Here is a 21,229-nt window from a genome sequence, read left to right as displayed (position 1 = left end):
AGGGAGAGGAGGAGAGGAGGGGTCAGACTGAGGGCACCAGGGCCAGCTCTGGCAAGGGACCCACTGGGCCCACATGCTGCCAGCAGTGCAGGGCAACCAAGATAGGGCCAGGGCACTGGTGCCAGGGCCCTCAGGGCCAGGCAAGGGGCTCCTTCAAAGTAGGGCCACCCATCAGCCCCAGAGTCTTATTTGTTTAGATTCTCACCTCCCCATCCCTGGCTCATCTTTAACCAGGGGTCGGCCAGAGGCAGCAGGCTGGCTGGTGGGTGGGCATCTGCCGGCCCCTGTTTGGAAGGCGCTGCTGGCCTATTTACTGTCTTCATAAACATCCTCCTGCTGGTCAGCACCCAGCACGGGGCAAGGGAAGGAGCCCCAAGGGTGGGGACATGGCTTGGACGGGTAAGGGATTTCTCCACCCCTCTGGGCAGCGCCCTGAAACCCACACCTGCCTCCACCCTCTCCATATACACCCAACCGCAGAAAAGCTAGGAGAAACAAATACTTTGTGAGGTTCATGGAAGGAAGGGTAGAATGTCCCAGAAACACTTGGAGTCACAGACTCTAAGATTCATGGAATCTTCAAGACAGAGGATCTTAGACGTATAGATTCTGACTCATCCAGTTTAGTGGTTCTCAAACTTTTTTTTTTTTTTTAAGCAGTGAAATCCTTTTGTCCAACAGAACCAAAAGCTCTGGTTCAAGTCTAAGAGGAGGTCACAGAGCCCTGCCAACTCAGCTGCCTCAAAGATGCCTCTGGAACACCAGTGTCCCAAGGAACTCAGCTGGAGAACCATAGATTTTGTTCCAAGAAACAATTTAGAGAGCATGGTTTGAATTTCACCCACATACAGGGACTTGGTTTCAAGGCTTCCCCCGCTAAGGAGAGGACTGGTTTGCGAATTCTCTATTTGGTGGGATTTTTAAGTTAAGTATCCCTTTCTAACCTACAAACGATAGCCGTTGCCATTTGCGTAAACACTCTTACACATCCGTAAGCCTCACAGACTCTCCGAGAGGTAAATGGCACGTGTCTAATTATGTCCAAACAGCAGACGGGGTGGTTGGGCCGCAGAGAGGCTGGAAGGCTTGCTCACAGCTAGTGAGTGGCCATGTCAAGTCTTGGCTCAGTCAGCTCTCTTGCTTCTGAAATGTGGGCTTTGTCTCCAGTCCTGCAAGGCCCCAGCTACTCTGCTACACACCCCTCCACCCTGGGACCCCCTGGTCTCTCCAAATCTCCTCAAAACTGTATCTTGAGCCAAAAAGGTAGAAAATCTGAAACTGCCATTTCTGGGTATTAGAAATAGTCTAATATTGCCAATCATATAAGATCGCACTTTTCATATATTCATTCTGGTTTAAAACAAAAAAACAAAAAACCAGAGTGCACTGTGAACAAAAGAACCAGACGAAGCCCTCAGGAGCCTTCAGGGAACTGTGAGGCAGACAGACTCACCGCTGAATCGGGGTGCTGGGCACCCCCCCAACTTCCCCAGCCAACACTGCTAGGGCTCTGGGAGCCTATCCATGCCCAACATGTGCTGCCAATCCCTGACATCCTGAGCTCTCATGAGTTCCACCCTGGAAGATGGAGGATGGCCAACTCCCCACCCCTGGGAGATACCCAGACTTAGCAGGGGGACCAGGTGGACTCACATTTAGAGAAGCTAGGAAGTAATACAGCCCACCTTCCTGGGCCCAAGGCCCAGTTCTCCTGAGCTGTGTGACCCTGGGCAAGTTATCAGACCTCTCTGAGCCTCTGTTGCCATATCTGCAAAATGGGCACAATAATAACATTCCTTACAAAACATTTGAAGGGCTTACGATGTCTTCTTAAAGAGCAGGACAGTACATGATGCAGAACTGCTGGTACCACCAAGACCTCCACGTGCCTCGGGTGGTCAGGCGCAGGAAGGGTCGTAGGAACAGGGGAGATCAGGGCTTCCTGGTGGAGGGGAGGGCTTGGTGATGAGCCCTGATATGATCAGCAGAATTGAGGGTGAGCAGAGAGAAGTGGCAGGAAAAGTCCCTGAAGCAGGAGGAACAATAAAATTTTGTTTTAATCAAGAAGAAGTGAAAACTAGCAAAGAGGAAGAAATCGCCATCAGCATCCTCCAGTCTTTCCCGCATCCCGAGTTTCGCTCGGCTTCCTTAAACTAATATTTGCCTCTCAGCCCCTGGCAGCCACAGCTGAAGGTAAATATTGGTTTAATCCAGGAAGCGGAAGCCCCAGATGGCAGTGTGGTCCTCTGCTGCCCAGTACGGTCACACTCTGTGCCGCCCACCTGACGCGCACCCTGAATGGGAGACCTAACCCAGGGCCATATCTCCAGAGAGGGCCCAGCCTCTCGCTGCAGGGAAGGAAGCCAGGCTGGCTCGCCAGCCCACAGACCAGACCAAGAGCAGTCTGCCTCTCCGAAAGCCCTCCTGCCCGAGCGTCTCTGTACATCTCCATCCTCAGTAGGCAGGTGTTACCAGGACCTGGGAACCTCTGCCTGGGCTGGGCTGAAGCAGAACACCATGAGCTCTTGGGAGCCCACCTCAGGAGCCCCCTAATGCCCTCCTGTTCGGACGTGGTGATACTTCTCACACTGACCTTACGCCCAGATCAGCCTGGAAGATAGGAATTCCAGGCCCAGCCTGGCTTCTGACTGGTTGGGAGAATTTGGGCAGGCCCTCTCCCATCTCTGGGCCACAGATCCTCCTTTTGAAAGACTTGACAGCATGGAAGCCACAAAATTTTCTGCTTTCACGGCTCTCTCTCCTTTGACGCACGCGCATACCCCCTTTTCCACAAATTACCTCTTCGCTTCGCTCCCTCCCCCGAAGGTTCTGTTCCCCGATGGCTAATTCCCCACCTCTGAGCCTAAGCACACCCCTCCTGTCTGGCTGTTCCTCCCCAACCAGGCCCTTTGTTTCACCTTATGTGGTTCCTGACTCGAAACTCATCTCCTACAGAAAGTCCTGGATTACTCCCCACCTGTACCACCCCTGCCACACAGTTTTACTCTTCAGTCACATTTCCCTGAAGAACTGGATTTAGGTCACCTCAGAGCAGTTAGATGATGACCCCTAAACTAAACACTCTTCAAGGAGAGGGGCTGGGTTTTCAACTCTTGCGTCTCCCCTCCCCTCCCCACTCTGCACAGTACATAGGCTGTAAGGGGCCCACAGGGTATCAGAAGACCCTATACTTGAAGTCTGGGTTCACCAGCTCTGTGGGTCCTGGCACAGGACCCACAGAGCTGCTCTTCCCAAGCCATCATTTCTGAGAAGAGCAGAGAGACCTTGAAAAACTGGGATAGGAGCTTATCTCTCTAAGTATTAATCACCCCATAAAACTTGTGTTTATTTGCTTGTTGGCAGGTCCCTCTTCCTGGAGGTAGGAAGCTGTTATTCTTGGAAATCCCAGCCCAGGCTTGGGCCAGGGCACCCCGAGGCCAGAGGTGATCTCCTGAACTACAGCATGTTGGGAGCCTGGAAGGCATGAGGCAGGCCTGCAGAGGCCGTGGTGGGGGCACCGGTGGGCCTGGCTTCAGTTCAGGCAGTGGGGGGGTGGGATGGCATGCCCGCCTGGAATGGTCACTGAGGGACAGACCCCAGCCCCTGTCTGCACTCTGTCAGGGGAGACAACCCATCTGTCCATGGCCTGATTTGCAGATATGCTGGGTGCCAGGGGCCCCAAGATATCTCTGATCTGAAGAGCAGGTATGGGCCAGGTAGGGTTTGGAGAGTTTGGGCCATAGGTCCCACAGACAGACAGGAATGGAGGAGGCAGGCCTAGCAGGAAGTCCCTAAAGATGAGACACTGGTTTGGTGGGCAATCACCTCAGGAAAGAAAGCCTGTCTTCAGAGCTGCCAAGGCAGAGAGCAACCTCTCAGGAGATGGAGAAACTCAAAACTGGCTGAGGAGGGAGCGCAGGGAAAGCCAGAGACACTGGAGGGATCCGGGCCAGCCGTGGGGAGTTGGGGGGTGGGTAGGCAGTGAGGAGGCCGGGATAGGAGACTGACCCCTGGACTATATAGGGCAGCAGGCGGACCCCAGAGGGGAGGCCACTGATGAGGGTATAGAGCAGCGTGCCAACCTCCGAAGAGATCTTGGATCTCTTTTGTTTTTACACCAAAATATATGAGTTTAGGAAGAACAAAACAAAGAGATATTTTAATCTGCTAATTGAATTCAGGGACCAACATCAGTGTTTGAAAATGCCCAGGGATTACTGTGATTTACAGCTCGGACAGGAATCTGCTGGGACCTCAGGCTTACCCAATGTGCCCAGAGGAGCCTGCTGGGAGATCCAGGTGCAGGGGAGCCTGCTGGGAGATCCAGGTGCAACTGAAAAAACTTCCTGAAAACCCATTTAGAGCCTAAGAGGGGTAATAGGGCCAGGCCCGGGGAGACTGCCTGGGCTGTGTCCCAAGGTGGGGACCATCAGATCACTCTCCAGGTCACTTTCTAGGCCCCAGAGGTTTGGAAGACCCATCTCACCTAGCATGTCCCCTTCACCATCCCCTCCCTACCCCTTCCTGGACCTTCTAGACCCCGCCTAAGCCCCCTTCTCCAAGAAGCCTTCCTGGACTCCATCCTCCCTCACTGACCTCAGCCTCCTCTGACTTACTGCCTCCCTCCATACCTAACCTGCTGGAGGTTTACTGGGGAAGGTACTGCTTTTCGCATCAAAACACTCAGTTCAAATCCCAGCCCCGCCACATTCCTACAAAGGTAATCCAAGCATTCCATGGGTCTTAATTTTCTCCCTGACCAATGGGAATGAAAAAACACTCTGTCCAGGGCCAGCTGCTGAGGTTAAATGAGATAGCTGGATGGAAACCATCTCAACAGATGGAAAGGATCCTATGACCACAGCTCTAAACAATTTACTGTCTTCTCGTGGGTTATGCCCTGATGGTGTCTGGAGCGCTTGTTTTTCTCTCTGATTTACCAGTGAGGCTGGGCTATCTGTGAGCGAGGCTGGGTCTACCTCACTCCCCACCACTTTCCTTCATCTAACAAACTACCTGCCCTCCCCACCACACTCCCCTACTGAGCCCCCAAATAACCCTTGGTGTCTTCCACACACCAGACACAAGGTTCTACTCTGGAGAGAAATCCAGCGTGGTAAGACATGGTTTCACCCTGAAAGCCTTCCCCATCTTGGGTAAGACCTATGGATGGGCCAGAAAGCTCAGCCGATGCCTCAGTGCTGAGAGAATCCCAGGCACCATGTGGTGGGACTCAAGAAACAGAGAAGAGAGCTCACTCTGGAAGGCTTCAGGGAGGAGGTGGCTCTTGAGCCAGGCCTTAATGCCAGAGTGGGATTTTTGATTTCTGGGGACTGTACGAAAATGCATTCTTTGCTAGGAAAGGGGAAAGCAAGAATGCTGCCCCTACTGCCTTTACCCCTGTCCCAACAAGACTATAACTTTTTTTTAGAGCTGAGACACTTCTGTCTCCCACACGTACCCCCCACCCCCACCCCACCCAAGGGCTAAGTCATAGTATTCACAACCTCTTCACAGATGAGAAGCCTGAGACTCAGACAGAAGTGTCCAGGCTAGAGCACAAACTCAGGCTCCAGAAGTCCACTTCCTGGAAGTGTGAGGCCCTAAGGACATGAGAGCAGCCGAGGGTGTTCACTTGAACTTGGGTTAAGCTTCGCCCTCCCCAGGATGGATGGGGAAGACTGACGGTCAGTGCCTACCTCCAGTGTGTCAACTGCTTCCTGTAACTCGGCTCTTTAAGCCTCCAAAAGAACCCTGAAAACTATTTACTATTACCTACCCCTATTTCACAGATAAGGAAACTGAGGCCCTGCAGCTAGTACAGGGTGAGGCCCGGAGCCCACCTGGGGCAGAACCAATACTCTTTCCGCCTCCAGCAGGAGCACCCACTGCACGGAGCTAGAGGAGAGCAGCTCGTTGTCAGGCAGCCTGGGCTCCTTCTTCACTTACTAAGACCTGGAAGGGCTTGCTTTCAAGCTCTTAACTTATCCATGTGAATGTGTACTTTTATGGAGTTGAAAAACAGAAAGTACCCAAACTATTAATTAATAAAAACAGACTCCTGATGTTTGGAAGTCAACAGAAATGCTTCTGACAATTACTCATTTGTTTTTACTTTCACTGTCTTTTTTACTCAACTGAAGGTGTTTTGAAAAGAGCTTCACTGTTCCTTGGCTCTGAAGCCAGAAAGGAACGAAAAGGGAAAGAATAAAAAAAAGGTTTTCCATTGCATCCATGGCGTTTTTGTCTGCAGAGAGATGGAGGCAGGGGTGGGAGCTGGGACGAGCAAGCACAGGCCGGGCACTGACTGTGCTGGGTGCTTTACTTACAGCCTCTTGAATTTCCCTTCATCGTCCCACAAACCCATTTCATAGATGGGAAAGCTGAGGCTTCTGCCGGCTCTGCCTGGAGACACAGCCGTTTTGCCCGTGAGCTGATGTATGTTCAGAGTCAGCGTGTGCACAAGGGAGCAAGCTGAGAGCGATCCTAGACCAGGAGTCAGGTGACCTGGATTCTAGTCCCAACTCAGCCACCAGCTCAGCGTGGGACCCTAGGAAGCCTGAAACTCTCCAAGGCCCCTTCCAGCCCCGGAACTTTGGCGTAACGGGCGCCCTCGCCAGGGAGCCTGGCTCCTTAGCACCCCAAGCGCCTTCTGCTGCTCCTCGTCTGATTGCTGCCGCCAGTATGGAGGCCCTACTCACCCTGGGCACCCAGGAGCTGCCAGAAAAGTCTTAGGCACCCCAGTGCCCTCTGCTCTCCCTGCTTACCCCATTCACTCCCATCCCTGCAAGAAGCACTGGGATGGTGTTGGGCCTCCTGGAGCACTGCACAGCCCAGAGGCCAGGGGCTCACTTGGAACTGAGTGCTGGCTGCCCCGCTCAGCTGCGGCGCCTCCGGCCAATGACTCAACCTCCCTGAGCTTGGGCCTCGTCTCCTCCTCCCAGCATCACTACGAGCACAGCAGCAACGAAGTGCTTGGCCCACAGCAAGTCCTAGCTCAGCTGTGGGGTCGATGATTAATATTCATGACTTTCTGGAGGCGGAGGGTCTTTGAGGCTGGTTTCTGATGAGGGTTATATGCTGCTCAAAGGCACACCTGAGGGGCCTTGGAGGGCAGGAATCCCACCCCAGAGCCCCTTGCCCCAGCTGTGGGCATGAAGGATGGGTGAGCTCTGCAGGACACAGGAAGGCTCCCTGAGCTGTCCCCGTGCCCACGTGGCCCTGGGGCCCTGCCAGTGGAGGAGAGGTCCGCAAGCCAGATGAACCCGAGCAGCGTCACACCCCAGCACCTCGGGGGCGCGGGGAGCGGGCACTCACCGAGCAGCTGGACGCCCCGCGTGAGGCCGTAGACGTCCACCAGGGCCCAGAGCGGGTCGGCTGTGCGGACCCCGTTGAAGAAGAGCATGGCAGCTGAGTTGTTGATGCGGTAGAATACGCGGCCCTTCTTGTCCACCCAGAAAGCGATGATGTTGCCCTCGTTGGCAAACTCCTCAGGCAGCGCCTTGGCCCAGAAGCCGCTCTGGGACACCAGGTCGGGGCAGGCGTACTTGGGCAGCGAGTCAGGGTGGATGCGGGACGGGTCCTTGCTCGTGAAGCCCAGCCGCAGTGCCCCGCTCCAGCAGCACTGCTTCTTGGTGATCTGGATGGGAAAAGAGACCCTCAGAGGGCGGCCCCTGCCCGGCCCAGCCTCTCCCGCACCCACCAGGGCCCAACGGGGAGGGAGTGGGTCCTTCCCAGTGGACCACTTGGGGCGGACTCCCCTGGGGTGGGGGTTTCATGCTGCCCTGCTGGCCTCCTCTCTCTCCTCTGGGAACCTTCCCACAGGCTGGTGACAGCTCATGGAGGTCCCCACGGCCATACCCCTCCCCCACTCCCTCTCTGGGAGTTGAGGCCACGTCCCTCTGGGAAGGTTGAGGAAGGAGGAGTAAGAGGGTCCAGCACGAGGAAGGTGAGGAAGAGCGCGAGTGGCAGCACAGAGGATGAGAAAGGCGGAGTGCAGCGGGAGCGGGAGGCATTGCTGGTCCCCGGGATGCGCAGAGAGCAGGGAGGGAAGCCCCACCTTCAGCCTGACTTGCTCGTAGATGAGGACCGGGCGGTTGCTGAAGGTGATGGCATTGCAAAAGCTGGCCTGCCTCTTGACGGCCTTGTGGCTGAGGTCCATGAGGATCTGGGAGCCCTTGGTGTGCGGGTGGAAGAGCAGTGGTGTGGCTGGGAGCCCCCCGCCAGGTGGTCCCGGAGCACAGTGCTCCTGCTTGTGGTGGCGTCGGTGAGAGGTGACAGGGAAGGGGCCCCCGATGGAGTCTGCAAAGGAATGAGCCATGATGACAAGGGTGTGGCAGAGACCCCTGAAGCAGCAGAGGGCTGAGCACAAGCAGAAGTTGCTCATGGCTCAGGATATCCACCATCACTGAAACTCACCCGCCGGCACCTTTTGCCACCATCTCTTGCCATAGCCCCCTTTGCCACCTACCACCGTGTAGCATCCATCACTATCGGCCCTGGTCCTCTGCCCGTCACCTCCCACCACCAACTACAAGCTACTGCTACTCACCAGTGCTTCTCGCCATCTACCCTCCACCACCCACCTTTGTGATAAATCAGCATTTACTACCAACATCCACCACCATGTCCTGCCACTCCCCACCATCATCATTTTATTTTATTCAACAAATATTCATTACAGACCTACTTAATACCAAGCCCTATCCTAGGAACAGGGCATACAGGCATGAAACACACATGGATCCTTTCTCAAGAAGACAACAGCCGAGGAAAGGAAATAGGACATATGCAGGAATCATGATAAAAATGGTAGACAGTGGGGCGCCTGGGTGGCTCAGTGGGTTAAAGCCTCTGCCTTCGGCTCGGGTCATGATCCCAGGGTCCTGGGATCGAGCCCCGAATCGGGCTCTCTGCTCAGCGGGGAGCCTGCTTCCTCCTCTCTCTCTGCCTGCCTCTGCCTACTTGTGATCTCTGTCTGTCAAATAAATAAATAAAATCTTTAAAAAAAAAATGGCAGACAGTGATTAATGCCGAAATGATGGAACAGCAGGTCACTTCCCAGGAAGGCCTCCTGGAGGAGGGGAGAAGGAGGAGAGGGCATGGAGCTGGACTGACAAGGCTGAGCTGCAGTGCACATGTGACCTTGGAGCTGCCCTTAGAGACCAGCAGTGTAGCTGGGCTCCAGGACCACGCCCATGGCTGCCCTCCTTCAGGACCACCCCTCTCCACCTCAGGCCGCCCTCGGGCTTTATACCACCCACGCCCGCAACAGGTGGGCCTTGGCACCCAGGCTTCCTGATGGAACTCAGATCAGCCTCAAGAACCTCTGGCCGCGAGGCATGCCACTTCCTCCTGCTGATAGCTCTACTGCACCCCAAAACGGGACAGAGGAAAGGATGGGGCGTGGTCCAGGGGAAGGCACGTTACAGGCATGTGGGGCTGGTGTTCAGGAGACAGGGCAGAGATTAGAAGGAACATGGAGGAGGTGGCAGGTGGCTTGTATCGGTCACTCACTGGCTGTGTAACCTTAGGGACGTCACTTCCCTGCTCCAGCACAATGGGTAGCTGGAGCTCTAAGACACGTCTCAGCAGCACTGGAAGTATTAACGCAGTCTTGGCAGTTGGGGACAAGATGATGTTCATTTCTTCCCCAAGATCTGTATCCTGTCCATGAGGAAGGGCAGCCCTGCCCTGTGCCATCAACTTGAGGAAGGAGACATGGAAGATGGGAAGATGGAGTGGGGGAAGTAGGAAACCACAGAATGTGACAGAAGCCTTCTGGGAGGTGTCAAAGTTTGGTTCCTCCAAGGCAGAGAAGCTCAATCAGCATCAGGCTTTCTCAGAGGTCTTCCACTCCCTAAAGAGGAGGAGAGTTTTCCAGGAAGGATAGGAAGACAGGAAGGGAGGAGAGATGGAGAGAGCAATATCCTGAGCTAGGAAGACCCTGACTTTGGTCCAGGCCATATTTGCATCACTTTGCATCACTTTGCATCTTTGCTTCCTTCTTCCCAAAGGGTCCCAGACACCAGCGTCCATGGTCCATGGCCAGCCAGACATCCTGCGTGTGGGAGGCGGGGCTGGAACAAGGAGGAGTTCCTCTTGTTCCCACTAAGAGAAAAGACTGGAATCACAGAACAGTGCTCAAGGCCTTTAAAGCCACCAAGCAGTGAAGGTTGGAACTGCTCAGAGGCGACCCAGTCAGTCTGGGAAGGATACCTGGAAGAGGTTGGGTGGCCCCTAGATAGTACAGAGTAAGGGAGGTCATTCCAGGGAAGGGGGCCATTGGGATGAAGGACAAAGAGTGGCCACAGGAAACCTACAGGTGCCCTGCCTGGGAGAGGTGTCCTTTGGGATAGGCCAGCCTCAGGCACAGCATGACTGCTGGCTTCAAAAAATACCAGTTGGGGAAAGGGATTAGAGATTGTGGTACAGGTATACAATGGAATATTACTTATCGGTGAACAGGGAATGGATCACTGATATGAGAGGCAACATGGATGAATTTTAAAATACTTATGCTGAGTGATATAAACCCGTTTTTAAGAAGTAAGCAAACACAATCCATGGAGTAACTGTAGGGCTTCTGTTCCTTTTGAAACAGAAACCTACACCCTGTCCCATTTGCCCTGATCTGGGAAATGCACACTAAGGGCTAGTGATAACACATAGCCTGGAGGTCACCTGGGGATGGAGCGGGGAGGGGGAGGGATTGCCAAGGAGCACAAGGGAATGTTTGGGATGATGGATATGTTCACTCTCTGGATCGTGGTGATGATCTCATGGGTGTATACGTATGTAACCCCCCCCAATTGTACACTCTGAACGTATGTCAATACAACTTACAACTCAATAAAGCAGGTTGTTAAACCTGCTGAGCCCAGCAGCTGATCACAGCCTCTCCCACAGGGTCACTCCCCAGCCTCCACTCAGGACCCATGGACCAACCACAAGACCTCAGCTTCCTTCAAAATGCTCCCTCTCCTTCCCACCCATCCTGGGTGGGGTCCTAGGGTTCTGCAAAAAGACCCAGAAAACACTGACTCTGGGCAGATACGGTGGAGACACCCAGAGTCAGAGATCCAGGCCCTGGGAGGACCATATCCCTGGGCCTCCCTTCCACAGGAGGACTTTGGGTCGGCAAGGGTGGCACAGGCCCAGCCACCCTGGCTGACAGCAAGACGGATGGAGAAGGAAGGTGAGGGAAACCCTGGTCCCTGGGACACAATGAGCACCCAGATGGGCGACCTCACATACAACTATGGGTACATGAAGGTACTCCAGACCCTAGAAGACAGAGACTTATTTCTTCCCTAATCCCTTGGGTCAGGAATCACACGTTTACACACGTACCGTGCACACACACACATATTCATGTCCACAGGGATGTATGAAACGGCATGCATGGGACAGGTCCAAGCACCCATGGACCACATACCTCTAGTAATATGGACAGCCGCGGGCCAGGCCCTGAACGGGGAGTTGATGTTCACCCACCGGTTTCAGCCTTAAGGCAAACTCTAACTAGAAAGAGGGATATCACTAGCCCATATGACTGATGAAGACCCTGAGCCTCAGAGACACTGAGTGGCTTGCCCACGGTCACCCAGCTGCCACAGAGAGCCTCCAGCGGCCGAACGCAGGCAGTCCCGCAGGGAGGCCTGTGGCCTCGCCATGAAGCCCCAACAGCCAAGACCACGGGGGTTCTGTGTGCCGGACACATTCTTTTAAAAGCACATTAAATTATACTCGCGACTGGTAAAATATGGGGGGAAATGTTTGTCCATGTGCCATGCAGAACCATTGTGAGTAGCACACTGGGGGAGACCCGGCATTCCGCTAGGCTGCTTCCATGATACACGTGTGTAGGCCACCAAGACACAGAAACACAAACCATGTGGCCTGCATGGCCCTCCTACACGGCTGGATATAAAATGCGGCATGCGCCCACAAGGCACCCCGCTCTGCATTCACAAGGGTATAAGGAGGAGGGACCTCAAAACCATGCTGAGTGACAGAAGCCAGCTCCAAAGCCTACCTATGCTCTGATGCCTTTTTGTAGGACATTCTGGAACAGGCAAAACTACATAGCTTGAAAGCTCCAGAGTACTGGAGTTTGGGGAAGAGGAAGACACAGGGGCACAAAGGGAGTTTTGGCAGTGATGGAATGTTCTTTATCTTAACTGTGGCAGTGCTCACACAACTTGCACATTTGTCACAGCTCCCCAAACTATATACTTAAAAAGGATGAGCTTTATTATATACAAATAATGCCTCAAAAGCAACAACAACTAACAAATCAGGGTCCACTGAGATGGAGGAAAGGGAGGCTGACACCACTGCCGTCATCAGCCCACGGCAGGGAGTGCCTAGGATGTGGACCATTGGACAGGAGACACCGAAGCCTGGTTGGCCCACAACTCTTGGCCCCGAGCCTCTGGGGTGGGTATGAGGGGAGCTTTCTGGCCGCTACAAAGCACATTCACTGACTCCTAGACCTGCGAAATTATATGCCCGCCTCCTCCTTCCTGCAGTGTGGCTCCAGGGGCTGTCCCCAGAGCTGTCCCCAGAGCTGTCATTGGCCTCTTCTCTCTGCACTCAGCTCTGAGGTATCAGTGCACACCGAGCCATGTCTGTGGAGATGATATGAAAACCCTCTCCGGCTTGCTGGGTATCTCAAAGTGACCATGGTCCCCTGCCGCTTGGCAGACCCCCACCTGAACTCCTGACCCTAGCCCACCAAACACCCCCCACCATGCTTCCAGGCCCAGTGGCATCCTTGAGCACCCCACATCCAGCTGGCCAGTCCCACCTGAGAAAGAGACATCCGTGCCTCATCACGTCTCTTCAAAGCAGGGCCAGAGCCACTGCTTATAGCCACGAAGGCCCTCCCTGCCTGCCTCCAGGGGGCGCCATTCACACAGACTACAAGAGGAATGGGGCCCTCGGAGGCATCCAACATGCTGGTGTTTGTCACCTCACCAACCCCTGCTGTCTTTGCCTGCCAGCTCCCTCCTCCACCTCAGCTGGCATTATGGCCTCGGGGAGGAAGGAGAGAAAGCGGAATGAGAATTAACCCTGGGCACAGCTCTGAGATTCAGGGGCAGAGGGGCAGCTGAGGGCAAGGCTCCTTCCCTACCCCATCCTAAAAGGCTCCCTCCCTGCACTTCAACAGACACTATGGCCCTTAAGGTCTCCATTCTAGGGATGAGTTAGGACTCTGAATGGTTAGCCAACTTGCTTGAGCTCACATAGCAATGAAGTGGCAGAGCTGGGACTTGGACCCTGATCTTCCAATGCTGCTCATAGGGGTCCTTTACCCTACTCGGCATCTAATACTAGAGCCCATTTTCCCCACGAGTCCAAGATGGCAGGCATAGTGGGGAAAGGCTGCATGGAGAAGGCTCTGGCCAGTCCCAGCTGGGGGAACAGCCACAGCAAAGCAAGCAGGCTCAAGATGCTGGGACACTACTCCCCCACTGGCCACTGGTCCTGGTGGAGCCCCAGTCTCCCCATCTGGCTCCCAGCAGAGCTCTCAGAGCTCCCATTAGTGACAGGTTTACAAGCTTCCCGGGAGCCACAGTGGGAGCAACCCCCCCACCCCCCAGGCGAGGCTGCTGCTGACACAATGGAAACTCCCCCACAGAGCCCATTCCTCCTGGGCATTTATGAGGTGCCAGACACAAGCCTGGCCAGCCCTCCAGGTAACCCTCAGCTAGCTCTGGACCACATTCCTGCCTCTCGGTGGGGTCCCAGGGGGAGATGCCGGGACACAAGGCAGCCTCCAGAGTGACCTCACTGCCCCCACGCCAAGATCTGCCCCAGAACCATCCTGGCAGAGCCCCGCACGCCCAGGCTGAGCTGAGCTGGGCTGCCAAGGAGAGGGCAGTACTAGCAACAGTGACCAAAACCCATGTGACTTTATAGGTGGGGTCTTCATTCCGCCCCCAGTGCCACTGGGACACAGGTCCTCAGACGTGAAGTTACCCAGCCAGAGCAAAGGGCCCTGATATGAACCCAGGCCTGCTGCCTCCAAACCCAGCCAGCGGCTCTGTCACTAACTGTGAGACCTCTGGAGCCTCACTTTTCTCACCTGTAAAATGCGGGCCATGGCAGACCTTCTTCACGGGATTCTTGTCAGGATTAAATGAGATGATGTATGCAAAATTAACCCAGTAAGTGGTTGCAATAATAATGATTATAATAATTATTATAGATTAACAGCTAGTAATTATATTATAATTAAGACACGGTTAGCTTATCAGTACTTATTACATAACAATAATAATTATTAATGCTACTGACATCCACCTGTGTTCTCGTACCTCCACACCTTTGTTCAAGCTCTTCGCCCCTCCCCGCCATACAGCTTCTTTCCCTGACCTACCTCCCACCTCCGCTTCTCCAAGTCCCATCCGTCTTTCAACATGGAATCGCACTGTGCTCAGGACCGCCTTGCTCTGAGTCTGTGACGTTGACCCCCAGGGCTGGCATGCTTGTCTGCAACTCCGACGAAGGAAACCTGTCTCACTTTCTAGACAATGGGGGTCAGGGAACAAAGAGCTTGAACCCTGGAGTCAGGGGACCATGGGTTCAAACCCCAGCCATGCCACAAACTTGCTGTGTGACTTTGGGCAAGTCATTTCACCTCTCCGGACCTTGATCTCTTTCTCTGTAAAATAGGGTCATCTTAGCTGCTCTGCCCACCTCTCCTGGTTGCTGTGACGACCTAGGGAGTTCATAGATGTGAAAGAATTTTGCAAACTTGAACACCAGATCCCAACATAAGGTCTTATTTTTTTAATAAAAGCAATAAATCCCACTGTAGGAAATCACCAGCTCTTTTCAGCCCAGTGGGATGCCAGACACTCTGGTTTTATCTTATCCCAAACACCCTAATCCTGGATTGCCAGGGTAGTCCTGATTTAGACTAGCTTATACACATGCACTGAACAGGGCTTGTTCTCTCTGGGGTAAAGACTGTGGCAGCCAGTTTGAAGGGTGGGAAAGCAGGTGGGGAGGGGGCCTCAGTGAGAGAGATGATTGTAAAACAGGGCAGATGTGACCTTCTTAGGGGTCATTAAAGGGGCCCGCCTCCCTCAGGTGCCTCTTGCCTCCAGGCTTGGTCCAAGTGCATTTCTCTGCTGGGAATCTTTCTCTCCTTCCCACCTACTTACCTGCCTTTCTCTCACTCATCCTTCAGACCTGGATTTTAAAGCCCACTTTCCCCTAGAAGTCTCTCTGGCCCCAGACCGGGTTCAGGGCCCTGCTATGGACCCCCAGGGACTCTACACACACACCCCTAACAGAGCCTCCAGCACCGAAGTAGCCTCTCTCAACTCTGCTCCCTCCGCAGAATTCAGTGCAAAGGCCCTGAGTTGCCCGCTATCTGCAGCACACTATACATCTCCACACCCAGAACGGTTGAGAAGAGAGTCACTCGGATCATTTTCTGTGCTCTGCGGTGCAGCTTTCTGGCAAGGAAAGGCTGCAGGGTTATTTATGTCTGTCTCCCAGATGGACCCTGAGCCTCCTGGGGGCAGAAGCTCTTTTAGTCTTTTTTATTGCTGTTTCCCCAGTGCCTAGCAGAGAGCACAGAGCGGGTGCTCAACATGAGATGCTGAACGGAATGCCCCTGTTCGATTTTTCAATCCACTGACCAACTGGCAAGTGTCCGGGGAGTACCCACTCTGTGCCTTGCCCTTTCTGGTGTCCTGTGGAGAAATCAGAGAAAGAGGGGACTAAAAGGACAGCTTCCTTCACTGCCCAGCACCAGGATCCCACCCACACCGCGGGCCTAAGAACCTGTAACAGCTCCCCACTTGCCTGCCGGAAAAAGGAGAAAAGGAAGGTGATGAGAGTTGATGGGTTTCTTTGGTATCAAATACTGCAGCAGATGTCCTTCTCATGCAACCTCTCCTCACCCTCCCAGTCCTTGCAAGACAGGTGTCTGAAGGAAGCAGCCTCCAAGATGGCCCCAGTGATCCCCAATTCCCCCTCCTGGCAGTCATGGCCTCTTGCAGATCTGTCCCTTTGCATGTGGAGCAGACCTAGCAGCCAGCTTCTAGTGCATGGAAGACAGCTGAAGTAATGGGAAGTCATGCCCAAGACCAGCTATCAAAAGCCTTCAGTCTCCATCTTGGTTACTTTCTCTTGCCTCTCTTGGGTTTCTGTCTCTGGGGGAAGCCGGCTGCTGTGTTGTGAGGAAACCCTGTGCAGAAGCCCATGTGGCAAGGGACCAAGGACTGCCAATACCCACGTGAGTGAGCTTGGATACGGATCCCCCTCCAGACAAGTCTTCAGACCGGAGACCACAGCCGCAGCCAACAACTCGACTATAACCTCCCAAGAGACATTAGGCAGGAGGTACCCAGCTAAACTGTGTCAGGATTCCTGACCCACAGAAACTGAGATAATGAAATGTTTGTTGTTTTAAACCACTAACTTCTGGGGTAATTTGCGGTACAGTAGATGTGCTTTGCAACAATATATTAGTCCCATTTTATGGATGAGGAAGCAGAGGGTCTGAGAGGTACTAACTCGCCCAAGATCACATAGCTTTCAAGTGGCAGCTCTGGGTTCTGATTCGGGTAACGCACTCTCCAGCCACCCTTGGTGATCCCGCCTCGCTGGCCAGCCGGCCAGGTCCGCTCTCGGCGACACGAACCCTGCAGTCCAACCTAGTTGGTTTCTCCATGCCCACGTATATCCACCTTTGTGATTCGGGGTTAGGGGCCACGTCAGGCCTCTCATCTCTCCTCAGGCCCTGCCTGTGCATACAGCAAGCCCTGCTGCTCCCTGGAAGACTGAATGAATCCATGACAACGAGTGGGGCAAGGGAGGACGGCGGGGAGTGGGCAAGATCGGCACCTTCATCACCAAGTTGATCTCCCCACACTGAGCCTCCTGCTCTCATTCATTCTGTGACATCCCAATTTCTGACATTCCCAACAGATGTGCATACAGCTGTGCCTCCCTCACTGCTGGGAGGGGACTAGCCCTCCTCTTCCCCTCCCTGATCCTACCCCAAGATTCCAGATGATAGCTATCCTGGGTTCAGCTCTGGGCCCATCTTCCCAGCAGCTCCCCAAAGCCCCTGGGCCAGGCCTGGGAAACTGCAGGGTTGCGGGGAGCACGGCTCGGTCACATAAATCCATACACCACACAGACCGTCCCCCGGAGCTTCCCTCACACAAAGCCATGCTCACGCATGTGTAAATGTGTGCACACACACAACCAGAGAGTGTGGCTGATGGTGGACATGAGACCCATCAGGGCTGGAGGAGGCAGAGACACTTGGGGTCCCTCAAGGAGGCCAGGTGCGTGTGTGTACACACGAACATACAGAGGCCAGGAGGAGCCTCCAGGGAAACCTTTGCAGAAGCACATTCATTTCCAGGGTGCTCACGGTGCACTAATGCCGATGACCTTACTTAACCCTTTCTACCATCCTTCAGGGTAAATATTACCATCCCTGATGTACAGAAAAGGACAATATACAGAGGAAGAAACTGACCCAAAGTCACACAGCCCGTGGATCCGGATTCAAACTCTCACCAAGAACACCTGCCCCACCATCCCCTTCCTCTCTAGCCTTGCCTGGTGTCACTGCCCAGCTCAGGTCTCACATCCTCCAAAGCTGTCCTTGACAGCTCCATCCCACCTGTCCCCCAGGTCACCTACAGCTCCAGCTGCCACATGGTCCAGCCACCCAGGGCCTCTACCCCTTACTCTTCCCTCTTACTCAATGACCAAGGATCCACTGGGTGCCCGCTGGGGGTGAGGGCAGACACAGAGCTGGGAGACACAGAGAATAAGACGGATCAAGCTAAGCCACCCCACCTACGAGCTCACCTTGGCCTAAGCCTCCAGAGCTGCCGCCAGGAGAGAGACAGCCCCCTCCATGTTAATCCCAGGTCCCACAAGCCATGGGATGCCCCTTCCCCTGCTGTCTGTGAAGGAACCCGAGAAGGAGAGTGGGGAGCCAGCTGCAGAAGGGGTAAGCCCTGACTTTCCACCCGAGCCACCAGCGCCATGACCTCAGCCAACCACTTCCACTTCTGGGTCACAGCATCCCCCTCTGTGAAAGGACACAATTGGGGACCAACTCTCAAGTCTCTGCATCCCAGCATCTAGGGTTTGTTGGTCCACAGATGTGCCACACATGTCGGGGTGAATACGTGTGTGCCATCCACGCATCAGCCCCTCAGCACTGGGCCTGTCCTTGCCGGTGGGGGAGCATTGAAGGAGGTGAAGCGGGAAGGCAAAGAGAGAGAAGAGGGGAGGGGCCGGGGGAGGGAAGAGGAGGGAAGGCCGGTCAGTATGGCTGCTGCCTCCTTCCATGCTCTCCACTCCCCGGTTCCTACCCTCAAGACCGGGAGCAGCTCTGGAAATCTGCCCGATAAAAGACATCAAGCATGTAACTGCCGAAACCATTTTGCAAATGGGAATTAATTTCTCCCATGGGTCTCCTGCCAGGCTGGTCCCAGAGGAGCCTGACTCCTCACCACCAGCCCTAATACACACACACAAACACACACACACACCCCTCATGCAGAAACACTGACATCTACAGAATAACAAGGACATGTCCCCCGCACAAAGTAACACAAGTGTGACGGCTCACACACGAATACACAGGCATAGCATGAAATCCCTTAAATATTAGACAGATACGTACACATCCCATGCTACACAGCACGTGGTAGCCACAGACAGAGCCCCCAGCACAGGTACACCACCTGCAGACACCAGGAACACCGACAGCCAGAACACGTCCACAAACACGTGGCTAGGAACCCACCCGCAAACATACACACAGTCTGGGGTCACATTCTGTCACATCCCCATCATCTCTGTCACCCAGCAATTCAAAACCTTCCCTTTGCACCAAACCCAAATCACCAGGGCCCACGGGGAAGATACGATCAAGAACTATGTAAGCATTCTCTGGGAGTCAGGCTGTGGGCGGAGAGCGCCCCTAGGAAGGAGCCATATCCTTGCATCTCCCACTTCCTGCGCCCCCCCAGAAGGAGGCAAAATGAGAGCCACTGAGGCAGCCAAGGCGTGGGTGCAGGCATGAGCAGTGTGAGGACATGCACGCCGAGGCTCCAGCTAAGGGGCCCTGTGACACGGGCAAGGACGCCTTCCCCACATCCTCCAACTGCCCTCTCCTACTCGTCTTGATGGTAGGTTGAGGCTAGGGGCTAGGGTCAGCTTGGTGAGAGGCCCAGCCTCTGGAGGGGGGGGTCTCGGCTGAGGGCAGGGGAGGGAAGGAGGGCAAAGCAGATGACGCATTTCATTAGCACTCACCAACGTCCACCCGGCCTGGAGGCCCAGCTCCTAGAGTTCTCAGCCCACCCTAAGTATCCTCCTGTTCCAGGGGGAGAGGGAGGGAGTCTGACCCTGGCCTCAGCATGCTTTTCCAAGCCTGTGCTCAGTTCTCCTCTTGTTTAGTCTTTGTTCACACCCTCCCAAGTAATCGTCACCACAGTCCTGAGAAGGGCACTCCTGTCAGCCCCTTGAACAGACGAGAAAACCAAGAAAGACACTTGCCCTCACTCGAACACGTGTCTGTGGACCATGGAGCAGGGGCTCGTGAAGTCCGTGTGCTGTGTTGGGTGGCCTCAGGGTCCTCACTCCCCTCGGAAGCCCGTGCTCCGGGCCAGCTGGAGGACAGTGGGCTGCATCCTGGGCCTGTTCTGAGGGCCTCTCTGTCCTTCCCAGGCCACAGGCTTGACCAAGTCTGTTTCCAGTGGAAAATGCCAGCCTGCACCAGACCCTCTGCCAACAGGCCCTGTTGGGACCAATGAGCCCTGAGAGGAGCCCCCGCCCTGTGGACACCCAGGGCCAGGCCCAGGTCAGCCCAGTCCGAGTCTCGGGCCAAGGCCCAGGCCACTGGCCGGCTCCGGATTATGTGTCTTCCAGGACCTTCCATCTGTCACTGAGCACTGCAGGCCCAGGACAAAATTTATTTCCTTTTAAGAGAGTCAATGATGTGCTTTTCCCATGTCTCCTTTCCTCCTTTTTTCTTTTTTAATTAGAAATTACTCTCGCAAAGTCCAGAGCCTGGAAGGGAAAAGCCACCTGGTCACCAGACCCAGCCACAGCTTCCTGATCGCTCCTGCCACCACCCTCCCTCATCCTGGGGCCTCTCCCAGGTTCTACTGGACTCAGCAGATGAGGCCGCCCCATCTCCTAACGCCCTGTCTGAGGAGGGAGCAGGGGACACAGGGAAGTGTGGCGGGGACTGCCCAAGGTCAGCCCACACTGCTCTGGCCCCTGCTGGTTTGTACAGAAAACCCAGCTCCTGGGGCCCAGCAATGACAAAACAAGTCCCTGGGAAGTCTTTCCCTTCTGAATCTGGTGCCACATCACCCACGGTACTCCCAAGACCACAGCACCGGAGCCAGGCAGACGGAGGGGATGGGAGCCCGGGCAAGCAGCAGCTCTGCAAACAGGGAGCCAGTTTGGTGCTCCTCCCTTCCACCCCTTCACCTGCCTGCTGGGCGCCGTGTCTGACCATGGACATAAACCCCAGGGGTCAGAAGTTCACTGGCCTCCCCCACAAAGCACGCACTTTGCGAACTGAAGCCAGGCAACGTGGGGGGCTGTCACTTGCATATCTGGATGTTGAGGCATAAGCAGACACAGGTACACACCCACAGACACCTTGAATGCACCCTTGTGAGCACAGACACACACACGCACTCATGCACACACATGTGTGCCCACACATCTCTCCATGTCTCCATCATGGATCACAGTGCTGACCTCCGTGGCCTGCATCCCGGGATCTACAAACAGGTTCCCCCAGCTTTCTAGCTACGGTTTGCGTCGGTTCTGGGAGCAGAGGGTATGGACCCCCAGGACCTCACACCCCATGTGGGGGTCGGTCAGCACCCGGGGAAGGTGAGAGGACAAGACTTTGTGGGGAGACTTCACCTCCTGACCTCTGCTGACTATCCGGGAAAGCCCGCCTCTTCCCACTTTCCCTAGGCTCCCTTGCTGGCTCCCACCCCAGGGTCAAACACCCTTCTGTGGTTGAGAGGCACCCCCTCCCGTGGCCCCAGAGCCCAGGAAGGAGGAAAGAGGCAGGGGGATGATCATGCCCTAGCCCGAGGGCCCCAGGGCCCCAGCCTTCCCAGGTGGTCCCCAGGCTGGGAATGGGCGGACCCCCTGGCATCAGCTGGGGCCTTACCGTGGAGGTTGCTCCGGGTGATCTGTGCCC

At 54.8% G+C, this 21,229-nt stretch overlaps 1 protein-coding gene across 1 annotated transcript in view; it reads right to left on the bottom strand.

Moving 5' to 3' along the window:
* LOC111145200 (neuralized E3 ubiquitin protein ligase 1) overlaps positions 1-21,229 on the bottom strand; it is a 78,455-nt gene that overhangs the window by 10,846 nt on the left and 46,380 nt on the right. The window contains exons 2-3 of the mRNA XM_022499929.1: positions 8,060-8,301; positions 7,318-7,639 (exon numbers count right to left, since the gene is read on the bottom strand). Of these exons, the coding sequence (XP_022355637.1) occupies positions 7,318-7,639; positions 8,060-8,301 (564 nt within the window). The remainder of the gene's footprint in view (positions 1-7,317; positions 7,640-8,059; positions 8,302-21,229) is intronic.

Source organism: Enhydra lutris, unplaced genomic scaffold (assembly GCF_002288905.1).
Source record: "Enhydra lutris kenyoni isolate GAN:26980312 unplaced genomic scaffold, ASM228890v2 scaffoldscaffold12, whole genome shotgun sequence".
In the NCBI taxonomy this organism is placed as follows: Eukaryota; Metazoa; Chordata; class Mammalia; order Carnivora; family Mustelidae; genus Enhydra; species Enhydra lutris.
Note: the sequence above shows the minus strand (reverse complement) of the source record. Positions and strands in the feature narration are given on the sequence as shown.